This window comes from Oppia nitens, unplaced genomic scaffold (assembly GCF_028296485.1).
Source record: "Oppia nitens isolate AA-2021 unplaced genomic scaffold, nextdenovo-longstitch-racon4-pilon3 scaffold4_pilon_pilon_pilon, whole genome shotgun sequence".
Lineage (NCBI taxonomy): Eukaryota > Metazoa > Arthropoda > Arachnida > Sarcoptiformes > Oppiidae > Oppia > Oppia nitens.
The window spans coordinates 4615219-4635098 of NW_026533232.1; the positions used below are offsets into that span (position 1 = coordinate 4615219).

Consider the following 19880-nt stretch of genomic DNA (forward strand, 5'->3'; position numbering starts at 1 on the left):
TATTTACTAAAATATTTGTTTATAATAATTTTCATAAATCATTAATTAGTGCTAAATTTTATATATTGTATTATTAGGCTAACGTTAGATAAATTTTAAAAATTATCTATAGAACAATAAAATTTTTAAATTTTGTATAATTTAATTTATTAACAGAAAAAATTGTTTTAATAAAACAATAATTTATAAATGAAAAGTTGAAAAAGTTTGTTGTGTTCCCAATGATCTATAGTTAGGTCATCTCCTAAGAGATCACCAAATTTATGCCTAAAGTCAGTCAATTAATGTCACTTTTTTATGCATCGTTTCAATTACACGAAAAGCTTTATTATGATATAAATTAACTAAAATAATATCACTTTTTATATTACACATGTATTATTTATTATACTGTAAATTATAATAAATATTTTGTGTATTAAACAAAATTACAAAAAATAGTAAAAATATATATAAACTACTTTATATATGTTTATTCTAATAACAATTCTAATACAATGCAGTATAAGATACAGTATTATGAAAAAAGAGTATATTATTAATTACAAAATTATTCTACTATTATGTATAAATAAAACAAATTTTATAATTTAAAAAGTTAATTATAGTAAATACAGTACTAAGTATATATATATATATATATATATATAAATACTGTATATATCTTAACATTTAAAAAAATACTATCAAAACATTTAAAATACTATAGAATATTCAAAATATTGGATAAAATAAATAGAGGTTAATTAATTATATTACATAATAGTTATCTACTGTATTATTAAACATCATATTTATGTCATATACTGAAAAAGTAACATAATTTAAGTAACCATTGGATACATAGCATCGATGACACACTTTTCTATTGGAAATCCAAACTATTCTTTCAATATTTCAGACAATTCTATGCAATTTAATTGAATTCATGTTTTAAATATTTCAACTAAAAAAAGTTTTTAACATATTATTTGACATTAAATACTTATATATTTATACAATATATAAAGCAAAATAACTTGAAAATAATATTTAAGTCTCATTTTTTGCATAACTAAAACAATTTATCTATCTTAATATAATAATAATAATTTTCATAACTTTTATAACTTATATAAAATTTAGATTATTGTTAAATTACATAAATAATGATAAGTTAATAACTCAATTCAATGGCAAAGTTATATTTAATATTATATTATTTGTTACAAATAACGGATAACTTATGCAATGCTTATATCGAAAGCTTAAATTCGAGTAAATATTTGTTGTCAAAAGCATTTCCGACTGAAAATGATTTATTAAATCGTTATAAACGTCAAGACGAAGAAGGTTTGGAAGAGTTTTTTAAAATTTAAATTTCCATTGACTTAATAAAGTTAATTAATTTTAAATATCAGGTCAAGAGGTAGCCCGAGCCTTGATTTGCGATTTTGGTTCGGGATCTCTATTGCAAACATGTGGTTGGATTGTTCTGCCAGATAGTCATCCAAAGATTAGATGGCGAACAGGACAGGGAGCTCAAGCATATTGGATGGGAGGTCCTCGAAATGATCATACTTTGGCCGATACAAGTGGTATTTATGATAATTTTTAAAGAAAATTTATCTAAAATTTTAATTTTTGTAAAAAAGGCGGTTATGTATATTTCGAGACATCACATCAGCCCATTCCCAGTACAGTCACACCATTATTAAGTGACTCTTTAAGCTCAAGCAATACAACATCTTTAAGTGATGTCATTAACACAAATAAAAATACATTATTACGACCACTTCTCAACAAATTTCCAGTATTTCATCCGATGTCATCAGAACCAAGTGGTGAACTCCAAGTGCCAACTTCTGCATATTTTCAGGGACCAAATATTTCAGACACCGGTCCCAATGGTTTATGGTTAGTAGTGTTATGGACACACTTTAATGCATAAACTAATTTATTAATTGGTTTTTAGTTTGAGTTTTTTCTATGCAATCGATGGTTTAAGCGCTGATAATCTTGAAATTCATTTAAGAGATGTTGAGACGGGAATGGATCGTATGATTTGGAAAAGTAGTGAAGGTATGGAAGGCATTTGGGTTAGGGGTGAAACTGCTTATACATATGGATCACTTCATAAGGTATTGTAATTTAAATATCTTAATTATAATTTATTATTTATATTATATGGTTTTATCATTTCATATGTTCTCATTAAAAATACTTTATTTTTTTAATTTTTAAAAATTATCTATAATATTCCTGTATATAAATTATTATACAATATATTATAATATTATAAATATATGATATATATATGATATTATAGATTGTTTTAAAAGCAACGGCAAAAAAACTGGACGATTCCGATAGGGCTTACAGAGGATATATAGCTGTAGATGACGTCCAGTTTCAACCCGTCGATGAAGCAGAAGAACAATGCAAAGGTTTAACTCATAGTATAATAAGTGTTTAATATTTGAAAAATTATTTGATTTTGTGTTGTATTGTGTTGTGTTGTGTTGTGTTGTGTTGTGTTGTGTTGTGTTAGGTCACTGTACTTTTGAAGGCGGACTCTGCGGATGGACTAATCAGGAAGAAAATGATGAGTTTGAATGGACTCTTGGAAGAGGTATTAAACAAATTTGTAATATTCATATAATTAATAAATTGTTATTTCATTTAAAGGGTCACAAAATATATTTACCGGTCCGTCCCGTGATTTCAGTAGTTTTGGTCAAAATGAACAGTCGGGAGGCTTTGTATACATAGACGCCTCGTTTCCGCGCAGACCGGGTGATAGAGCAATGCTTATCAGTCCTCTTATGGAACGAACCGGTATTTAAAAAATATAACATATTTTTTTATTGTCACGTATTGTTAAAATGTTACTTATATTAGAGGATAGTTTTCCTCTTTGTATGAAATTTGCTACTCATATGTATGGCAATGGAATCGGAACTTTAAGAGTAAAATTAAGATATGTTGGAGACGAGGAACGACCTGAAAAAATATTATGGGAAATGAAAGGAGAAGCCGGCAATAACTGGTACTTGGGTCAGGTGCCCGTCTCATCTCCTGTCCAACAATTTCATGTAATTATTAAATTTGTTTAAATTTGTTTAAAATAATTTTTATATTAAAAATTTAGGTTGTATTTGAAGCAACTATCGGTCAAAATTCATTGGGAAATATAGCAATGGATAGTATATCATTTCAAAACGGCACCTGTCCCAGTATGCTTTTATTTAAATGTTAATTTTCTTATATATAAAATATTAATAAATATTATAATAAATTTATAAAACATATTGCAGTTTCACCACAAACGGCATCGAGAGGTAGTGGTGACTGTACTTTTGAGGAGAATATGTGTCTTTGGCACAATCCTTTACCACATAGTCGTGTTGATGACTTTGATTGGCTAAGACAATATAGTTTTGGAGGAACGGGTCCTAAATATGATCACACAAAAAAATCAGCAGATGGTTTGTATGATTATTGCAAATTGTATGTATAGACATATCTAGTAAATAATAAAATTTAATGAACTAGGTTATTTTATAAATTTAAGTGGAGATCAATTACAACCTCAAAGAGGGGGAACGAGAGCTTGGCTTTTGAGTCCAGAGTTTACACCGCAAACAACAACTCCAAAATGCATGTCTTTCTATTATTTCATGTATGAGCGCACTATAGATCCGGGCGGACCCAGTCTCGGAAGTCTTAGGGTTTATATTAAAACATTAAGTGATAGCGGAGAACAATTAAATTTAATTTGGCGTCTAAATAATCATCAAGCACTGGTATGTATACTACAAGTGTCTTAATTACCATTCAATTATAATATTAATAAATTAAAAGGGTTGGAGACCAGCACGTCTTCCTCTGGTTCTTGGATTGGAAAAGAAACCTCCTCTACAAACCTATCAAATTCTTATTGAAGGCATTTGGGGAGATGGACGGGTATGTTGGACGGGTATATCTATTTTTAACTAACAAATTAATATTTTATTAATTATACAAATAGGTAGGAACTATTGCTATAGATGATGTTAGCTTTTTTGATGGTAACTGTGCGAGTAAGTGCTCATCAAATACTTTTCATTAGTATTTATAAATAAAAATATATACAGTATTTGATGATATAATTAATATACTGTAAATGATATATAATTTAATCAATAAATATAGCGTTGCCAACAAAAGCTGCCGCAGTTATAGGCGAGTGCTCTTTTGAAAGAGATTTGTGTGGTTATAGAAACCAATCGGGATCGGGTCCCGGACCTGAAGTTTCACAATTTTCACCATCACCTCAAAAAGCTGCACTCATCTCAAATAAAAGACAATCATTAAATAGATTATCGGTTTCATCTAAAGATTCATTAACTTGGAAGTTGGCTACACCTACAAGCAGACCGGCTAACTTACAGGACCATACATATAGGGCTCCCAGTATGTTATAGTAATAGATTATTATTTTAAATATTATTAAAGCTATCAATATTATCATTTAATAGTCGGATATCTATTTTTTGATGTATTCAATCAAAATGCAATGCAATACCCAGTTCTAAGATCTCCTGAATTTCCCGGAGGAGAAGGAAATACTCCTAAATGTCTGAGTTTTTGGTTTACTCCTTTCGGACGGTTTATAAGCTCTTTAATTAAAAATTAAAAATAATTTCTGAAATATTTATTTATATAATTTTAGTGGTGAAACAACTTTGTTGAGTGTATCGATAGTCACTCAGGACAGTGCAGAGTCAGGTGCTCCTCAAGAAGAGTCTGATAAACGAGGAAACGGACTGACCATCGAAACAAAAACATTATTGTGGAGAATGTCTACCCGAAGACTTGATACGAGTCGACCCGAATGGATATACGGTCAGATGGCTATCAACTCTGAAATACCATTTCGAGTTTGTCATCAAATTTCATCTTAATATTTATTAATTTAATTACATTATTATTTAATTTTAATTGCATTTTACAAAAGGTTCAGTTTGAAGGCGAGGCATCTGATGGTGGGTTTGCTTTGGATGACATCAATTATTATGACGGCTCGTGTCTAAGTATAAACATTTCACTTTCAATTTATTAATATTAACTTCAATTTAATTATACAATAATTTTCATAAACTGTTAAAATGGTTACACAGCCCGTCCACCTCAGGCTGCCGTCAATCAAAATACACAATCAGACAGTTTGAATGTTAACGAGAAGTCACTTCGTGAGCAATGATCGCAATATTATTTAAATATTCAATCAATTAATAAATTACATAAATTACCAAAAATTATTTATGTATTAAAAACAATTAAATATAATGTATGATATTTTAATTTACATCATAACTTTATATTATCGATAATAATAAATATACAGTCTATAAATAATAATATTATTATGAAGATTAATAAACTTAAATTACTACAGTATTGATAAAATCGTTTTAAATTTTTCACGTAATTTAATACATGATTTTTTATAATAAATTCAGCGGTAATTGAAAATTATAAATTAAGACCTGATTTTAGGCACATAAACGCTATACTTCCCCCAAAAAGGCACATCTTCTCCAATTTCATATCATTTACGATACAAATATTTACATTCATTTATAACTACTGTTTCCCTAATATACATTGTAATTGATTTATTGACTTAATAATTAGTGTATGTATGGGTTTCATACACTTCAGGCAGTGATTCCTAGTCTTCATCTATATTTAAAAAGCTCTTCATTAAAGTGACCGGAATGTCATTTCGTTACATAATAATACACTATTTAAAAAATAATTTAATTATTAACAATGAATTAATTGTTGTAAATATTTTAAAAATACAAACATTTTTATTTTTAGTTTTATTTGATCCTCCGTTTTCACTCTCTTCAGAGCTGCCGTTTGTATTTCTTCTTTGTTGAAGACCGGCGTTTGGATGAACCTGTTGTCCACCCCTATGATGTGTTGGTGCCGAATGTTGTTGTTGTTGCTGTTGTTGTTGCGGTTGCACCAACTGGTCTTCGCTTTGTTGTCTTTGTAATGCAAATCTTTTGTCTTCTTCTTCTTGTAAACGTTTGGCTAATTCTTCATCAGTAAGTCCTTCCATACCAGAGTCTTGCTTAAATTGTTCCCATTCTTTACAACTCTCCATTTGTCGCTTTTGCTCTTCTTGTAGGCTAAGAGCCACTAAATAGCTAATTAAAAGAATTAAATAATTAAAATATAAAAATAATTATTTTTTATAAATATGAACCAACTCTTGATCGATCTGTTGCTGAGATAATCCTGTAGTGATTAGCATTAGTTTAGGAGGAACTACAACAAAGTTTCCGTCGACGAACTCAGTGTCGCCTTCAATGTTGTTTAATGTCTCCCAAACAACATTATTCTCACTCAGAAATCCCTGATCGGTCACCAATTGATACAAATGATTCTAAAATAATTTAATGAAAATTTTATTATTATACTTAATATTTTCAATTTGTTAATTGTTTTATTTATTACCTTATGTTTATATAAGACTATAAAATGATTATTTCTAAATAAAACACACAACTCTTGTTCTTTAAGTCGATTAATTAGCTCTTGAAGGCCATAATTTGTTAGCTGTGAGGCTGTCTTCTCTAAAAACTCTTCAGCTATTAAGGCTTAATATAATAACATTTAAAAAATATAATTTCCGGTAATATAAAGAAACCAATACTAAAAGCAAACCTTCTGTAATCAATTCAGGGTTTATAGAGGTTTTGTTATTAATTATTTTATCAACTAATTGATTATAACTAATATTGCCAACAGCTGTCTTCACTTCTTTATCATTTGGATCAACGAGCCATCCGTGATATAGAGGAATGTGAAGTAAATCAAAGACAATACATTCGGGTGTGTATTCAAAATCGAAAACTCTATACATTAGTAAATTATGTTTTCATTAATTCATACAAATATATCAAATGCTATTGAATTTCAAATACCCGGTAAACCTGACGTTAACGTCTAAACCTTTCGGTAATTTCGGTAATATCTGCATCGCATCCATAAAATTCTGTTCGTAATTGAGTTGAACTCCTTCGGGAATATTCTATCAAAAATAAAGATGATTTAATAACCATTGAAAATGACATTAAATATGAACCTTAGGAACGCTACTGATTATACAATCGCCCAAATATTCCATCAACTGTTCATCTGTTATCATATCCATCATTGATGGTAATTGTATTCTTCGTTTAAGAATAAGAACATTAATAATGGCCAACAAAGGACACGGACCGTTCAGATTCTGTGTTATTATCGGTGTCTTCACTCCATTCCATTCAATGTATTTCAAGTGATAACAGAGTTGATGTGCGGCTGTTTGGCCACAACTATACACCGCTTCAGAAAATTCTTTATTAATTTCTGTTTTTTGGTCATCATTTGTCACCCTTTCCTGGCTATCATTAACCACATCGGGTGGTGTTTGTTGATCATCAATAGTGTCCAATTGATCATCATTTGTGTCATTGCTATCATTGACCAGACTTTGTGATAATTCTTCATTAGTCATATCGAGAAGACATTTATTGGCCACCAATTCATCACTTTTGCCGACAGTCTCATCCATTTTGATTAATATATCATTAGTTGCTATCACTTGACTCGTGATGTCAACTGTTTGTTGATATCTTAGCAAAACATAACATATATGTCTAAATCTATTGTCATATATGAACCACAAATATCTTCATTTAAATGTCAAACAAATGTTTTATTTAATAACAAATCAAACGATTGTTTAATCCAATCATTACTTTAATTGCAATCAATTTATGACTCATTACTTCATTAATAGTGTTTATAGTGTTATGCAATACAAGTCATTACATATAATATCATAGAATACTGTACTGTATTGTACTATAGAGTACTGTAAAGCACTACTGTATATACGTTTATATTTTATCACTCTTTAAGGTCTCGAATATAATTAGTCATTTTCCCGGGAATTTCCCGCAAATTTTAATTCATAAGAACTTAATTATTAATTTTTATAATTTATTGAATTATGTTATATTAATTGTTAATAAATATAAATTATTACTTAAATGATTAATCAACTCAAAGTAATTTAGACAATAGTCTATTTCTAATAATTATTAGCAATATTATGCAGATATTGTATAGAAAATTATTTTATTCACCAAAATAAGCAAAAATAAAATGTATTATAAAGTGGTGTCTGATTTAAACAATAATAATGTTTGTTCAAAGTTATGTCATTTAACACTAAATTTTAAAAACTTTAATAATTAAACTAAATTTTAATTATATAAACAAATAAATACAATCAAATGCTTTTACGACAATTTAATTAAATTATATTAACTTTAATTATGCGAAATAAAACTATTTTTATCGACTTTGTAACTAAATTTAAAATATAATAAGTCTTCAAATTTGATTATTTTGAAACTACTTTACTTTATAATAAATAATAATTTAACAAAACAATTATAAAAATACTCAGTTATTCAACATTTAAGTTACAAAATATGAGAATAAATTCTTGAAAATAATTTAATTAATTTTATTTGTATAGTTTAGTTATTATATAAAAAATGAAAATCAATTTTTAAAAATCAATTATAAATAAACTTTTTAATCAAATTGTTTAAATTATCAAAAATGAAAAATGAATTTTATGTAATAAACAATTTTTAAAAACTTTTTATTGTATAAATTCAAATCTATTTTAATTGCAAATCTATTTTGTTAAATATAATTAAGTTCAGATTAAAATTAATATGCAATGAATTTAAATACAGTAGTATTAAATAAAATATTTTTAATAAAATAGTGAAACTCACTAAGTTATGATTTCAAATTTAATATCGATTATAAATATATTAACCATTTGTAAAGTCAATAATTTTTTAATGTTCAACATTAGTCCGTTTTAAATATTTTTGTTGTTGTAATTTTAAGCTAACATGCACAATTTTATAATATAATAAATGTTAACTAATATTTAATAACTTAACAGTTTAGCATATAAAAAGTATGATATATATATATATATAATTATATACAGTATATACAGTATATACAGTATTTTATAATGAATTATATATTATTACTTATACAATATATTTTAATATTAAAGTACCAAATGTTTTAATTCATAAATCGATTCATTAATAAATAAAATAGACTATACTTCTCATTGTATTTCAATTTTTTAATAAAAACATAAATAACTGTTTGTAAGTATTTATAGTTAGAATTTGAATCTAATTACAACTATTAATAAAATTTAATAATCATAATCTTATAAAAGTAATATCAAAGATAAAATTACAATTTATTAAATATATTTAAATTATAATTAATTTTATTATTAAAATAAATGCAAAATACTGTATATTAAATATAGATTATTTAAATATAAATTATTTGTACTTTTCTGGACATTAGAATTAAAAATTTGATGAACTCATAAAATATTTAAAATTTATTTAATCACTAACTCCTGAAAGGAGTACATCTCTGAATTCTATATGTTCTTCCGTCTGTCCATCAAATTTGATTGAATTTTTAAATTTTGACTTCAGATTTGGATTAAGCATCAAATATATATATATAGGGCATCAGCATTAAAATTTTCATATCTCTTAGGGATCATAAAGAAAATGGCGACCAAAGTAAACAAAATTTAGGTAAAAATTTTTGAGTATAGATTTAAATAAAGCATCAAAACAGGGATAAGGAATTAGCATTTAAATTTTGTTATCACCGGGAAAATAGAAAAAAAGTATAAAAAATTAAATGTATGGTAATGTATAATTTCCTAAGATTTATATTATTAATATAGAAGTAATTCAGTATTTTTTATAAATGTATTTATAAATTTTAACACAGAATCATTTAATACTTCATATGAGTAGTTGTTTATTTTGTCATACTGAATCATTTGATACCCCACATGACTATATTTGAGTTTATTTTGTCATACTGAATCATTTGATACCCCACATGACTATATTTGAGTTTATTTTGTTATACTGAATCATTTGATACCTCACATGACTATATTTGAGTTTATTTTGTCATACTGAATCATTTGATACCTCACATGACTATATTTGAGTTTATTTTGTCATACTGAATCATTTAATACCCCACATGAGTAAAGTTTACTTTGGATAAGGAGTTTTATAGCATTCTCAACAGGTTTTTATATGATATATGTATGTCTTTCTATAACATAATAATTTTTGAATAGGTTTTAGCAAACGTTGATTGCATTGAATTCTTTGAATACATTGTTTTCAATAGTCATTTGTCTTAATACATGTTTTTAATTTAAAATTTCCAAACGATTACGTATTCATTGTTTTCAGTTAACTCATATAAAGCTTAAACTTTTTGATATATAAAATATAGTATTTTACATTAGTTTACTAAATAGATATTAATTTGCAATTAAATAATGGTTTTAGTTTTTAAATAAATTAAATAATTTTATTCATACAATATAAGTAAAAGCTTCTCATTTTTAGACTTATAGTTAAGTCCGGATTTTCAATTGTATAACTTTATGTTAAACTTTTTATTGTAAGTACAATAGTATAATATTTACCTAAACCTAAAAAAATCTGAAACTACTGAAAAAATTAATACACAAAAACTTAAAGAAATTAAACAATAAAATATTGAGAGTAAATAATAAATATATAATAATATTATTAATGTCAATAATTAATTAAATTCATTCAATACAATATAAATTATATATTAATTAATTCTGTATTTATTATGCATCGTTTTTTAACATATAAATTTTTTAAGGCTTGATTTTTAATTAATCTTTTAAATAATTTAGTTTATATCTTATTTTAAATCAAATACAAAATTGAAATATAAATTAACGTTAATATTTTAATGAAGGTTGTTAGATAAATTTCTATATTTAGTATACTAAAAATAAAAATTATATCTTGTGATTTTTACCAAAAAACTACATTTATAATATTATTATAAAAAAAATTGATATAATTATTATTTTTAAAAATAGAATAAATTATATTTTTTATAATATAAACATAAATTAATTAAACATAAATTTCAATAATAATTTAATTAAATCTATATAATATATTAGTAATTTTACAGAAAATGTAATAATAATATGATATATTGCTACTGATTTCTATATTGTCTTAATTATAGAATATATAATAGTATTTATATAAATTTATATACATATATTTTATTAGATATATATATATATATATATATATATATAACTAGGAATATATACACATATACACAATAATTATATATTTATTCTTAGATGTAACTTATATTAAAATATTGTTAAAAATAAATTGAATTAGAATTAATAAAATAAATATAAAATTGAGAAAATAAAATTGTAATAATGTTATAAATTCTGTAAAATAAGTAAATCAAAAAATTAGTTATGTTAAATAATTATTCTTGATGTTTTTAAAAATTTAATAAACATTTATAGTAAAAGTGATTAAAATCTTACCAATTATTTTACCAGTTAGCCTATAATTTTAAATTAAATTGTAATAAAAATGTTTTTTTATCAGTAAATATTATGTAAAATATATAATTAACTATAGAATAATAATTTAGTATTAAATTTGTTAATGAAATTAATTAAAAGTTTAAATTGTTTATCTTTTGATTGAATTAGAATATACAGTATTTGTAAAATGTTCTTTCTTATAATAATAATAATTTCTATACATTAATATACATAATGTAATAATACAAATACAGTACTAACGTATTATAACTAGTAATATAATAACTATTTTTGAATCACAAATATTTTAATACTAAACTATTTTTTTAGCATTATTACATTTATTTAAAATAAAAACAATAGTTTAAACAGTATAAGTAATTTATTTTATATAAAAAATTAACTGGCATGCAATTTTATATTTGTTGTTTAAAACTTTATAGATTGAAAAAACCTATAATTTATGCATAAAATTGCTACTCCTAGTGTGCGTTTAATTATTTAATAAAACAAAATAACCTGTTATTAAATGTTTTTATAATTATTATAATATTTAATAATTTATAAAATATTATTAAATTATATGATATAACACAAGTAAAGTATATATAAACAACAGTTACTTTCAAACAACAAAATAAGGGGTAAATTGAGAGAACAGTTAAGTTAATCTTCACTTTGAAACTGAAGACTTAGTTAAAAACAAGTTTTGACTTCTGTTTTGAAAATAATATAAACTATAGAAAGAATTATAAGTGAAAGGATAGACACAATTGTTTTGGATATTAAAGACATCAAGAATTAGGACAAACTTTGAACGTTTCCTTTGAAACAATCATTGGTTATCAATGAGGTTATACACTAAAGTGCCTCAAATTAACGTATATTTCATTTCACATTATATTCAACATTCAAAAAAATATTAATTTTAAAATTAAAACTTTATGATTACATAGCTCTCAGTTAGACCTTGATTTAGGAGGTATTTAAAAACAAAAATATTTTTAATCTAAACGTCTATTTAGTACCTGAAAGCTGAAGGTAAGCCTGATATAAGAAATTGTGTTTTTATGCGTCAATTCATGCATTTAATTCATTTGTTGAATAACTTGGCCTTAATTTGACAATAACTTACTTTCCTTTTAAAATAACATTTCCTATCCATTCACAGACCATTCATTCACTTCTAGTGATTGTAACGATGAAGTTATTAATCCTAGTTTTGTTAAGCGTTATAGTGTTGTGCTATTGTTATCCTGAAGGTGCGCCCAGTTGTAAGCTTAATGTGCCCTCACATGAAAAGACAAAAGCAAAGTCGGGTAAAGCGCCGTATAATATAGTGGTCACAACACCTAAAACACAAACTAATGGCGAAAAGACTGTCACCGTTACGATCAGTGGAATCGGTAGCAAAACATTTAAAGGATTTCATATGACTGCAAGAGTGCCCAACTCTAGTGCCACTATTGGCAAATTCACGCCATCAGACAACGCAAAGATCTTACAGTGCAATCCATCGTCGGTATGTCTTTACATATCTTATATATATATTAATTATACTCTATTATGATTACTATAAAAGTAATTATAATTATAAATTTTTAATATTATAAACTAATAAAACATTTGTATCTTAATATCTATTATAATATACACTAGAATGCTATAACACATAAGGATAACGAAGATAAGGAAAGCATATCATTTAGTTGGTCGGCACCCAAAAAATACAAAGGAAAGGTTGAATTCAGGTTTGTTTGCATTCAAATTCATAGTAAAGTTCCTTAAATTCTTTAAAATTATTTGCATTTGTTTTTCCATATTTAGAGCTACAATAGTTAAAGAGTACAAAGAATTTTATACAAATGTTAAGTCATCTCAAGTGGTTATTAATTAAGTTACTATTGTTTTTATAATAATTTACTTATATAAAGATTTTTCCAAAACATTATATGCTAATAATTATTGTGATGTTATCAATAAACAATAAAAAATATATTTAAAATCTTCTTTTTTTTCAAATGGTTTAATTGGTATTGAATTTTTGATTTCTAATGGACATACAGTCTAAACAATTTGTTTTTAACATTAATATACCGTTAATAGTTTGATTAGCATTAGAAAAAATTATATAATTAAATGAGTGATTTGCTAAAACAATTTTGTTATTATTAATAGAATAAATTTATAGACTTTCAATTTGCTTATTTAAAATTTATATGATTAATATACAGTAGAATATTATTTAAATAGTTTTAATTTGCATATAAAAACAATATCTATTTATTTAATAATACAATGATTTATTGAGTTGTATATACATTAGATGAGTCAGTAGTCATTTCATATGGAACTGCTGTATATGTGGTTTGATTAGAACTCGACAATTGACTTCCCGTATATGTGAGCGATGAGGAACGGGATGTAGTTATAGTAGTGGAAGGAAAATAAGGAATAGTTAACTGAACGAGTACTGGATCTTGTGCTGAGTCTTGAGTAATCAAATGTGAATTTCTTTTTTTAGATTCGTTTTTAGATCTAATAACTACTGAATCGATAGATTTCTCTATGGTATCAATTGAAGACTTTTCAATATCAGGTTTAGTGTCGATATCATTCATTATTTTCAAAATACTGGTATAACTTAAAGTCAGACCCAATGAATGTAGAAATTTAAAGCCTTCACGATTACAACCGGCGCGTCTCAACACATAACTTAATATATGTTGTAATGTATTTGATTGCATTGAATGCATATATAAAATGACTCCCATTATTAAAGCAGTGGCCGAATGTTCATCGAGAGTATCTCTTGGTTCGACCGGAATCAATGATTTGATCAAATTAGCTGTTTTTGGACACTTAAGAAATACTTCTGATGTAAACGTTTTCATATCTAATTGTGTGATATCTTGATAATCGGCAACTCTTATAGTTCTGGCGGCATCTTTACATTCAGACACCAATCGTTTAGAGTAATTCTTCATTACAGCCGAACACAAGTTGTCAGACGCGGCAATCTTACGACCCGCAGGTTCTGGTCGTCTCAAAGCCATATCTCTTATAATTGATTTAATATCGCCATCCATTGTTCGCTTCCATTGTTTACTTCCATACAATAGCTGTACCACTACTTTTGATTCACCCGCTGGTGGAAGTGGTGAAGACGATCGGGGAATATATGCTCTTTTATGTAGAATCTCTCTTTTCTTTTTCTTTGATGACATATCTTCGTTATCACTAAAAATTAATAATTAAATATTTAATTAATAAATTTTAATAACTGAAATCGATTTTTTTTTTACTAACTCTTCAGCAAATTTAAAAATCACAACATTATTAGAATCGTCTGCTTTTCTTTTAATTGATTGATTATTTGCAGAAACTTCGTTTGCATAGTCGTTCCAATCTCTTTCTTCAGCTGGTATTCGGTTTACAGCCTCATTGGTTTCATCTTTATTTGTTATATCATTATCTTCATTGTCATTAGTTCCATCTTCTTCTTCATATTCTCCATCTTCAGTAATAATAACTCTTTGTTTAGAAAGCAATTCTCCATTTGGTTCCAACTGAACCTCTAAAAGCTGGTCATCAGACGTTACGGTAACACAAGTGGTTACAGGAATTGCATTAGAACTGAGAAAAACTGCTCCATTTTCATCGTTATGGTAATGATGGTCAACATTGGGATTATATTCAATCACTTGACTTTCAGATGTCAGTTGGCTGTCTTCGCCTTCGTTATCATTTGCTGGCACCTGAAGAACAAGAAGTTGCTGTCCATCGCCTTCTTGTGATTTCGCTAATAGTCTTTTAGTAGTAGTAATAATAATAAAATTATTTTTTAATTGCATTAACTCTATAAAGACTAAAAATATTTACAAAATTTGTTTAGTTTTCTGGATGTGCTGTTGTTGTGGTATTTGAGAAATCGCTTGATTTGATGTCTTTTTCTTTTTCTTTTTACTCAAGACTTTCACTTTTTTCTTAATATTTTTCTCTTTCTTAGTCTTGATATTATCGTTACAAGTCTTTTGTTGTTGTAATTCATTCTTCAATTGTTGAACTTTGCATTCATCGCCTTTTATAATATCTAAATCAAGAAGTGTATCAAAACTTTGATCCAAAATAATGTTCATTTCATTCTCCAAGTTGTGGACATCCCTTTGCAATTTGATGACTCTCTCAAAGCACTTCCGACAGGCAAACTGTTGCTGTAAGTGTTGTGTCACCGATTGATCCAAAGGGCCGACATTTAGATGCATGTCATGAGTGGAGAACCAGATGCCGGTGCGCTGTGCTGTCCAAAGAAGCAACAAAAGTGGTGAAACCAAGTCATCCCTATCTCTTAAAATTCTTCGGCGACTTTTCTTAAGATTTCTGTCAAAAACTACTTTACAGATGAAACAGACGTCTGATGTTTGGTTTGTTTGAACACAACTACTGTTGTCTTCATTTGGTACAACTCTTTCATCCATTTCGTTACTCAACAAAGCAGTTGTCATCACTTGATTTACCACTCAATCACTATCACCACTGATGGCAGTTCTCACAATCACTTCAAGTATATTAAGACAATAACTTGAGTGACAAATAAAAGTATTTAATATGTTTTTACATTAATTATAATTAATTATAAATCAAATGATTTCAACAATAATTTTGATCTCCATTTGCAAACAATACAAGTATTACAATAATAGTAGTATTAATACAGTATTAATAATATTTAACAATTAGAGACATCTATTAGTAATATAGAGTATTATATCTTAAATACATTCAATGAAATTGTAATTGTAATTAGGGTTAGATCAGATTCCTTCCCTCGTCTTATTTTCCATAAGTTCCTTATATTCCCTGTTCCCTGGGAAGACTTTTCATTGTGGTACCACCCATCGAACCCTAACCCATATTACATCGTTTTATTAAAAACAGGTTTTGTACAATAAATGTATTTATTTGCCACGTTTTTATTGTTTGTTTGTCTATCTGTATGTATGTCAGTGGCCACTATTTTCCGTCGCAGCCAACATAATCTGTATGTCTATCTATATGTCTATATATATGTCTATCTATATGTCTATCTATATGTCTATCTATATGTCTATCTATATGTCTATCTATATGTCTATCTATATGTCTATCTATATGTCTATCTATATGTCTATCTATATGTCTATCTATATGTCTATCTATATGTCTATCTATATGTCTATCTATATGTCTATCTATATGTCTATCTATATGTCTATCTATATGTCTATCTATATATCTATCTATATATCTATCTATATATCTATCTATATGTCTATCTATATGCCTATCTGTTTGTATGTGGCCACTACTCGCCGTCGCCGACAACAACATAATCTGTATGTCTCTGTCTGTCTGTGGATACTACTCGCCGTAGCTGACAACAAATGTTTTCGAAAATACGTTAATAATCCTAAATTTGGCAAAACAAAACGTTTATATGAAACACAATTTAAATATAATTTTGATGACATTCCTTTAAAATAATTTATAATGTTTTTTATTTGATTTTTTATTATTTTTTATTATTATTACATTTTTTAAATAATATCATGCATTATCACTCAACAGGCATTGTCACTGAATTTATTGTGTATAATTATATTAATGAATTTCAATTTGATTATATGGTTGACTCAATTCAATAATCTCATTAATGTCTTCTTCACAATTATCGATCTCATTCCTCATTTTTCACATAATTATAAATGTTGAACACTGTGTGATAATGCCATACAATTTTTGTGATAATGACACAGTTTAATATGGCTTTTACGTTATGTTCACATTATTGACACTCACATATTACAGTACAATTTTTTAAAAGTCATTGAGAGTAGGTCCTTTTTATGTATGACAAATTATATTATCCATTTCTAACGATCAATGGAGGGAATATAATATATTTTCCATATTTTCCGGGAAAATTGGAGGGATTTTATTTGGAAACATCCCTCCCTGGGAATCTCAATCTAACTCTAAGTGTAATATACTGTACATAAACTGTACACTTGTTTCACATAGTTTACAGTACTGTACTAAATATACATTTGGTTTCCATACAAATCTATTATATATTACATATTTACAGTATTTTTAAATACATTATTTATTTCTAATTAATTTACAGTACTTTACAGTATTTGTTTTCACTATAGAACCACATATTCCCTTAAGTTGAGCATAAAATCTTAATTTTTTAAAAATAGCCCGTAATTTATTAATAAAAGTTTTATAATACTAAAATACCACAACATATTTAATTAAAAAAAAGAATATAATAAAATAATATTTTATATATTTTTAGTTGATTTACGATATATTTTTTTTGGAAATTATATAATCAATAATTTGGTACTAGATATTTATTAGTATCAACTCTCATTTAATTACTAAAATTAGATAATGATATATTATAATATGAATTTTGTATAGATTTTAATAATGCAAAAAAAGTTTCACAATAATTATTGTATGTTTGATGAAAATACAGATAATAATTTTTTAATTGTATTTTAAGCTCATTAAGGGAATATATATATATATATATATATATACTATAGAATAACCAAAAGTTATTTAGAATATTCCTGTACTTTAAAATAAATTATCAAAATTAACATGTACAATATTTATTAACTATAATTTATATATTAAATAATAAAAGAATATCAAGTAAGTTGTTATAAAATTTTTTATTTAAATTATATTATTTTATGATATAAAATCAATTAAATATCTATAAATAATGTAATAATATCATAAAATACTGCAAATTGCTAATATTTTTATAGATAATATTAATATAAAAAATATTAAAAGATATATTTATCATAAATTTAGACTAAAATGAATATATTTTTAGTTAAAATATTTAATAATTTTACGTCAAATATGATCTCTCATTACTATATTGTCGGTCACTACATATATATCAGGGTTAAGCAAGGTTTTGGATTTTAGGGGTGGGGTAGGCTGGGTGAAATTTACAAAATTTTCAAAAAATCTTGGGGGTCTAGGGTGGGGTATAGACTTTTATTGCATTTTTAAACGGCAATTTTTCAAAAATCTAAAATCAAGGGGGGTCAAGAGAAAATTCCTTAAATTCTCGAATATTCCCATGTAAATTCCATAAAGTTCCCGTATAAATTCCCAGGAAAATAAGTAAATATTCACAATATATAAAAAATAAAAATTAATAAAATCTTAAATTTTAACAAAAAAATATTAATGTATTTAAAATAGTTGATAAAAGCATTAATGATACACTATAAGTTATTTTTAATTTTTTTAAATAATTTTTAACTTTTAGCACAATTAATTTTTTAAATAATAATTAATGTTTATTGTTTATAGGTATATTTTTTTAAATGTTATTTTTATACAATTATTGACTGAATGCTAATTATTTAACTCAATTTATTGTATTTATTGTTTTACTAACTTCTTAAACTATCTTAAACTTTTATTTAAATTGTAATATGATTACTCTTTTCAACAAATAATTAATTTTTAATTTTTTAGTTTAATATTTTAATTAAATTAATGTTATTTTTAGATGAGTTTTAACGTTATTTTAACTATTTTACTTATTTTTAATCAATAATTAAATTCATATAAATTTTAAAAATATAAAAACATACTAAAATAGTATCAACTAAAATAAAGGTGTGTCGTTTCTCCTCGTTTTTAAGCCACAATTTTCCCCCATTTGGTCAAAAAGTCTGGGGGTAAAATTCCTAAATCTCGATCTTAGGGGGTATTTTGGCCTTACCCCCTACCCCTTGCTTAACCTTGATATATATGTAAATTTAGTAAAATTTATTTATTAAAATTTAAATGAAAATTATTGAATTATTGTTAGCAATATAGTATAATATACAGAATATTAGTTTATATTAATACAGTATTAGTAAAAAATAATTTATTTTACTATTAGTTTCTTTTAAATAAGTTATAGAATAACTGTTATAACATAAGATATATAACAGTTTAATATTAATCTATATTTGTTACTATTTTATACTTTTATTAATACAGTACTAGTATTATACATACTATTATGTATTAGTAAATTTAGTAATGAAAAACAAAACATTGTATACATTGTATTGTATAGAATGCACAGGTTTTCATAGAAATGGGGATTTTAATAATGTTTTATATAATACTGTACTTAATTATAACCTTTAATTATAAATTTAATATTATATAATATTATAAAATATATAATTTAATGTAATAATAAATATGTTATTATACTGAATGTTATAAATATAATATTGTATATAATTTTGAATTGAAATGTTTATAAAGT

At 25.4% G+C, this 19880-nt stretch overlaps 4 protein-coding genes across 4 annotated transcripts; 2 read left to right on the forward strand and 2 right to left on the reverse strand.

Annotated features, from left to right (window-relative positions):
* Nucleotides 1–1172: 1172 nt before the first annotated feature.
* On the forward strand, nt 1173–5225 carry LOC128960268 (MAM and LDL-receptor class A domain-containing protein 1-like). The gene is made up of 18 exons (XM_054306340.1): nt 1173–1332; nt 1401–1577; nt 1635–1896; nt 1955–2120; nt 2309–2426; nt 2531–2611; nt 2668–2817; nt 2881–3074; nt 3131–3215; nt 3297–3467; nt 3535–3785; nt 3844–3945; nt 4010–4061; nt 4174–4434; nt 4500–4629; nt 4694–4901; nt 4979–5054; nt 5142–5225. The coding sequence occupies exons 1-18, from the start codon at nt 1173–1175 to the stop codon at nt 5222–5224; spliced, it is 2727 nt and encodes a 908-aa protein (XP_054162315.1). The 3' UTR covers nt 5225.
* A 162-nt stretch (nt 5226–5387) lies between these two features.
* LOC128959525 (ubiquitin carboxyl-terminal hydrolase MINDY-2-like) lies at nt 5388–7849 on the reverse strand. Its single transcript, XM_054305500.1, has 7 exons — nt 7124–7849; nt 6963–7069; nt 6703–6893; nt 6493–6635; nt 6246–6421; nt 5834–6182; nt 5388–5767 (listed from the first exon to the last, which is right to left on the reverse strand). Exons 1-7 carry the CDS (start codon nt 7592–7594, stop codon nt 5753–5755), a joined length of 1452 nt encoding a protein of 483 aa, XP_054161475.1. The 5' UTR covers nt 7595–7849; the 3' UTR covers nt 5388–5752.
* A 4693-nt stretch (nt 7850–12542) lies between these two features.
* Nucleotides 12543–13470, forward strand: LOC128959956 (putative defense protein 2). Its single transcript, XM_054305997.1, has 4 exons — nt 12543–12568; nt 12699–13049; nt 13187–13278; nt 13355–13470. The coding sequence occupies exons 2-4, from the start codon at nt 12729–12731 to the stop codon at nt 13422–13424; spliced, it is 483 nt and encodes a 160-aa protein (XP_054161972.1). The 5' UTR covers nt 12543–12568; nt 12699–12728; the 3' UTR covers nt 13425–13470.
* Nucleotides 13471–13830: 360 nt separating this feature from the next.
* On the reverse strand, nt 13831–16216 carry LOC128960269 (uncharacterized). The gene is made up of 3 exons (XM_054306341.1): nt 15410–16216; nt 14837–15337; nt 13831–14767 (listed from the first exon to the last, which is right to left on the reverse strand). Exons 1-3 carry the CDS (start codon nt 16030–16032, stop codon nt 13831–13833), a joined length of 2061 nt encoding a protein of 686 aa, XP_054162316.1. The 5' UTR covers nt 16033–16216.
* Between the last annotated feature and the right edge of the window lie 3664 nt (nt 16217–19880).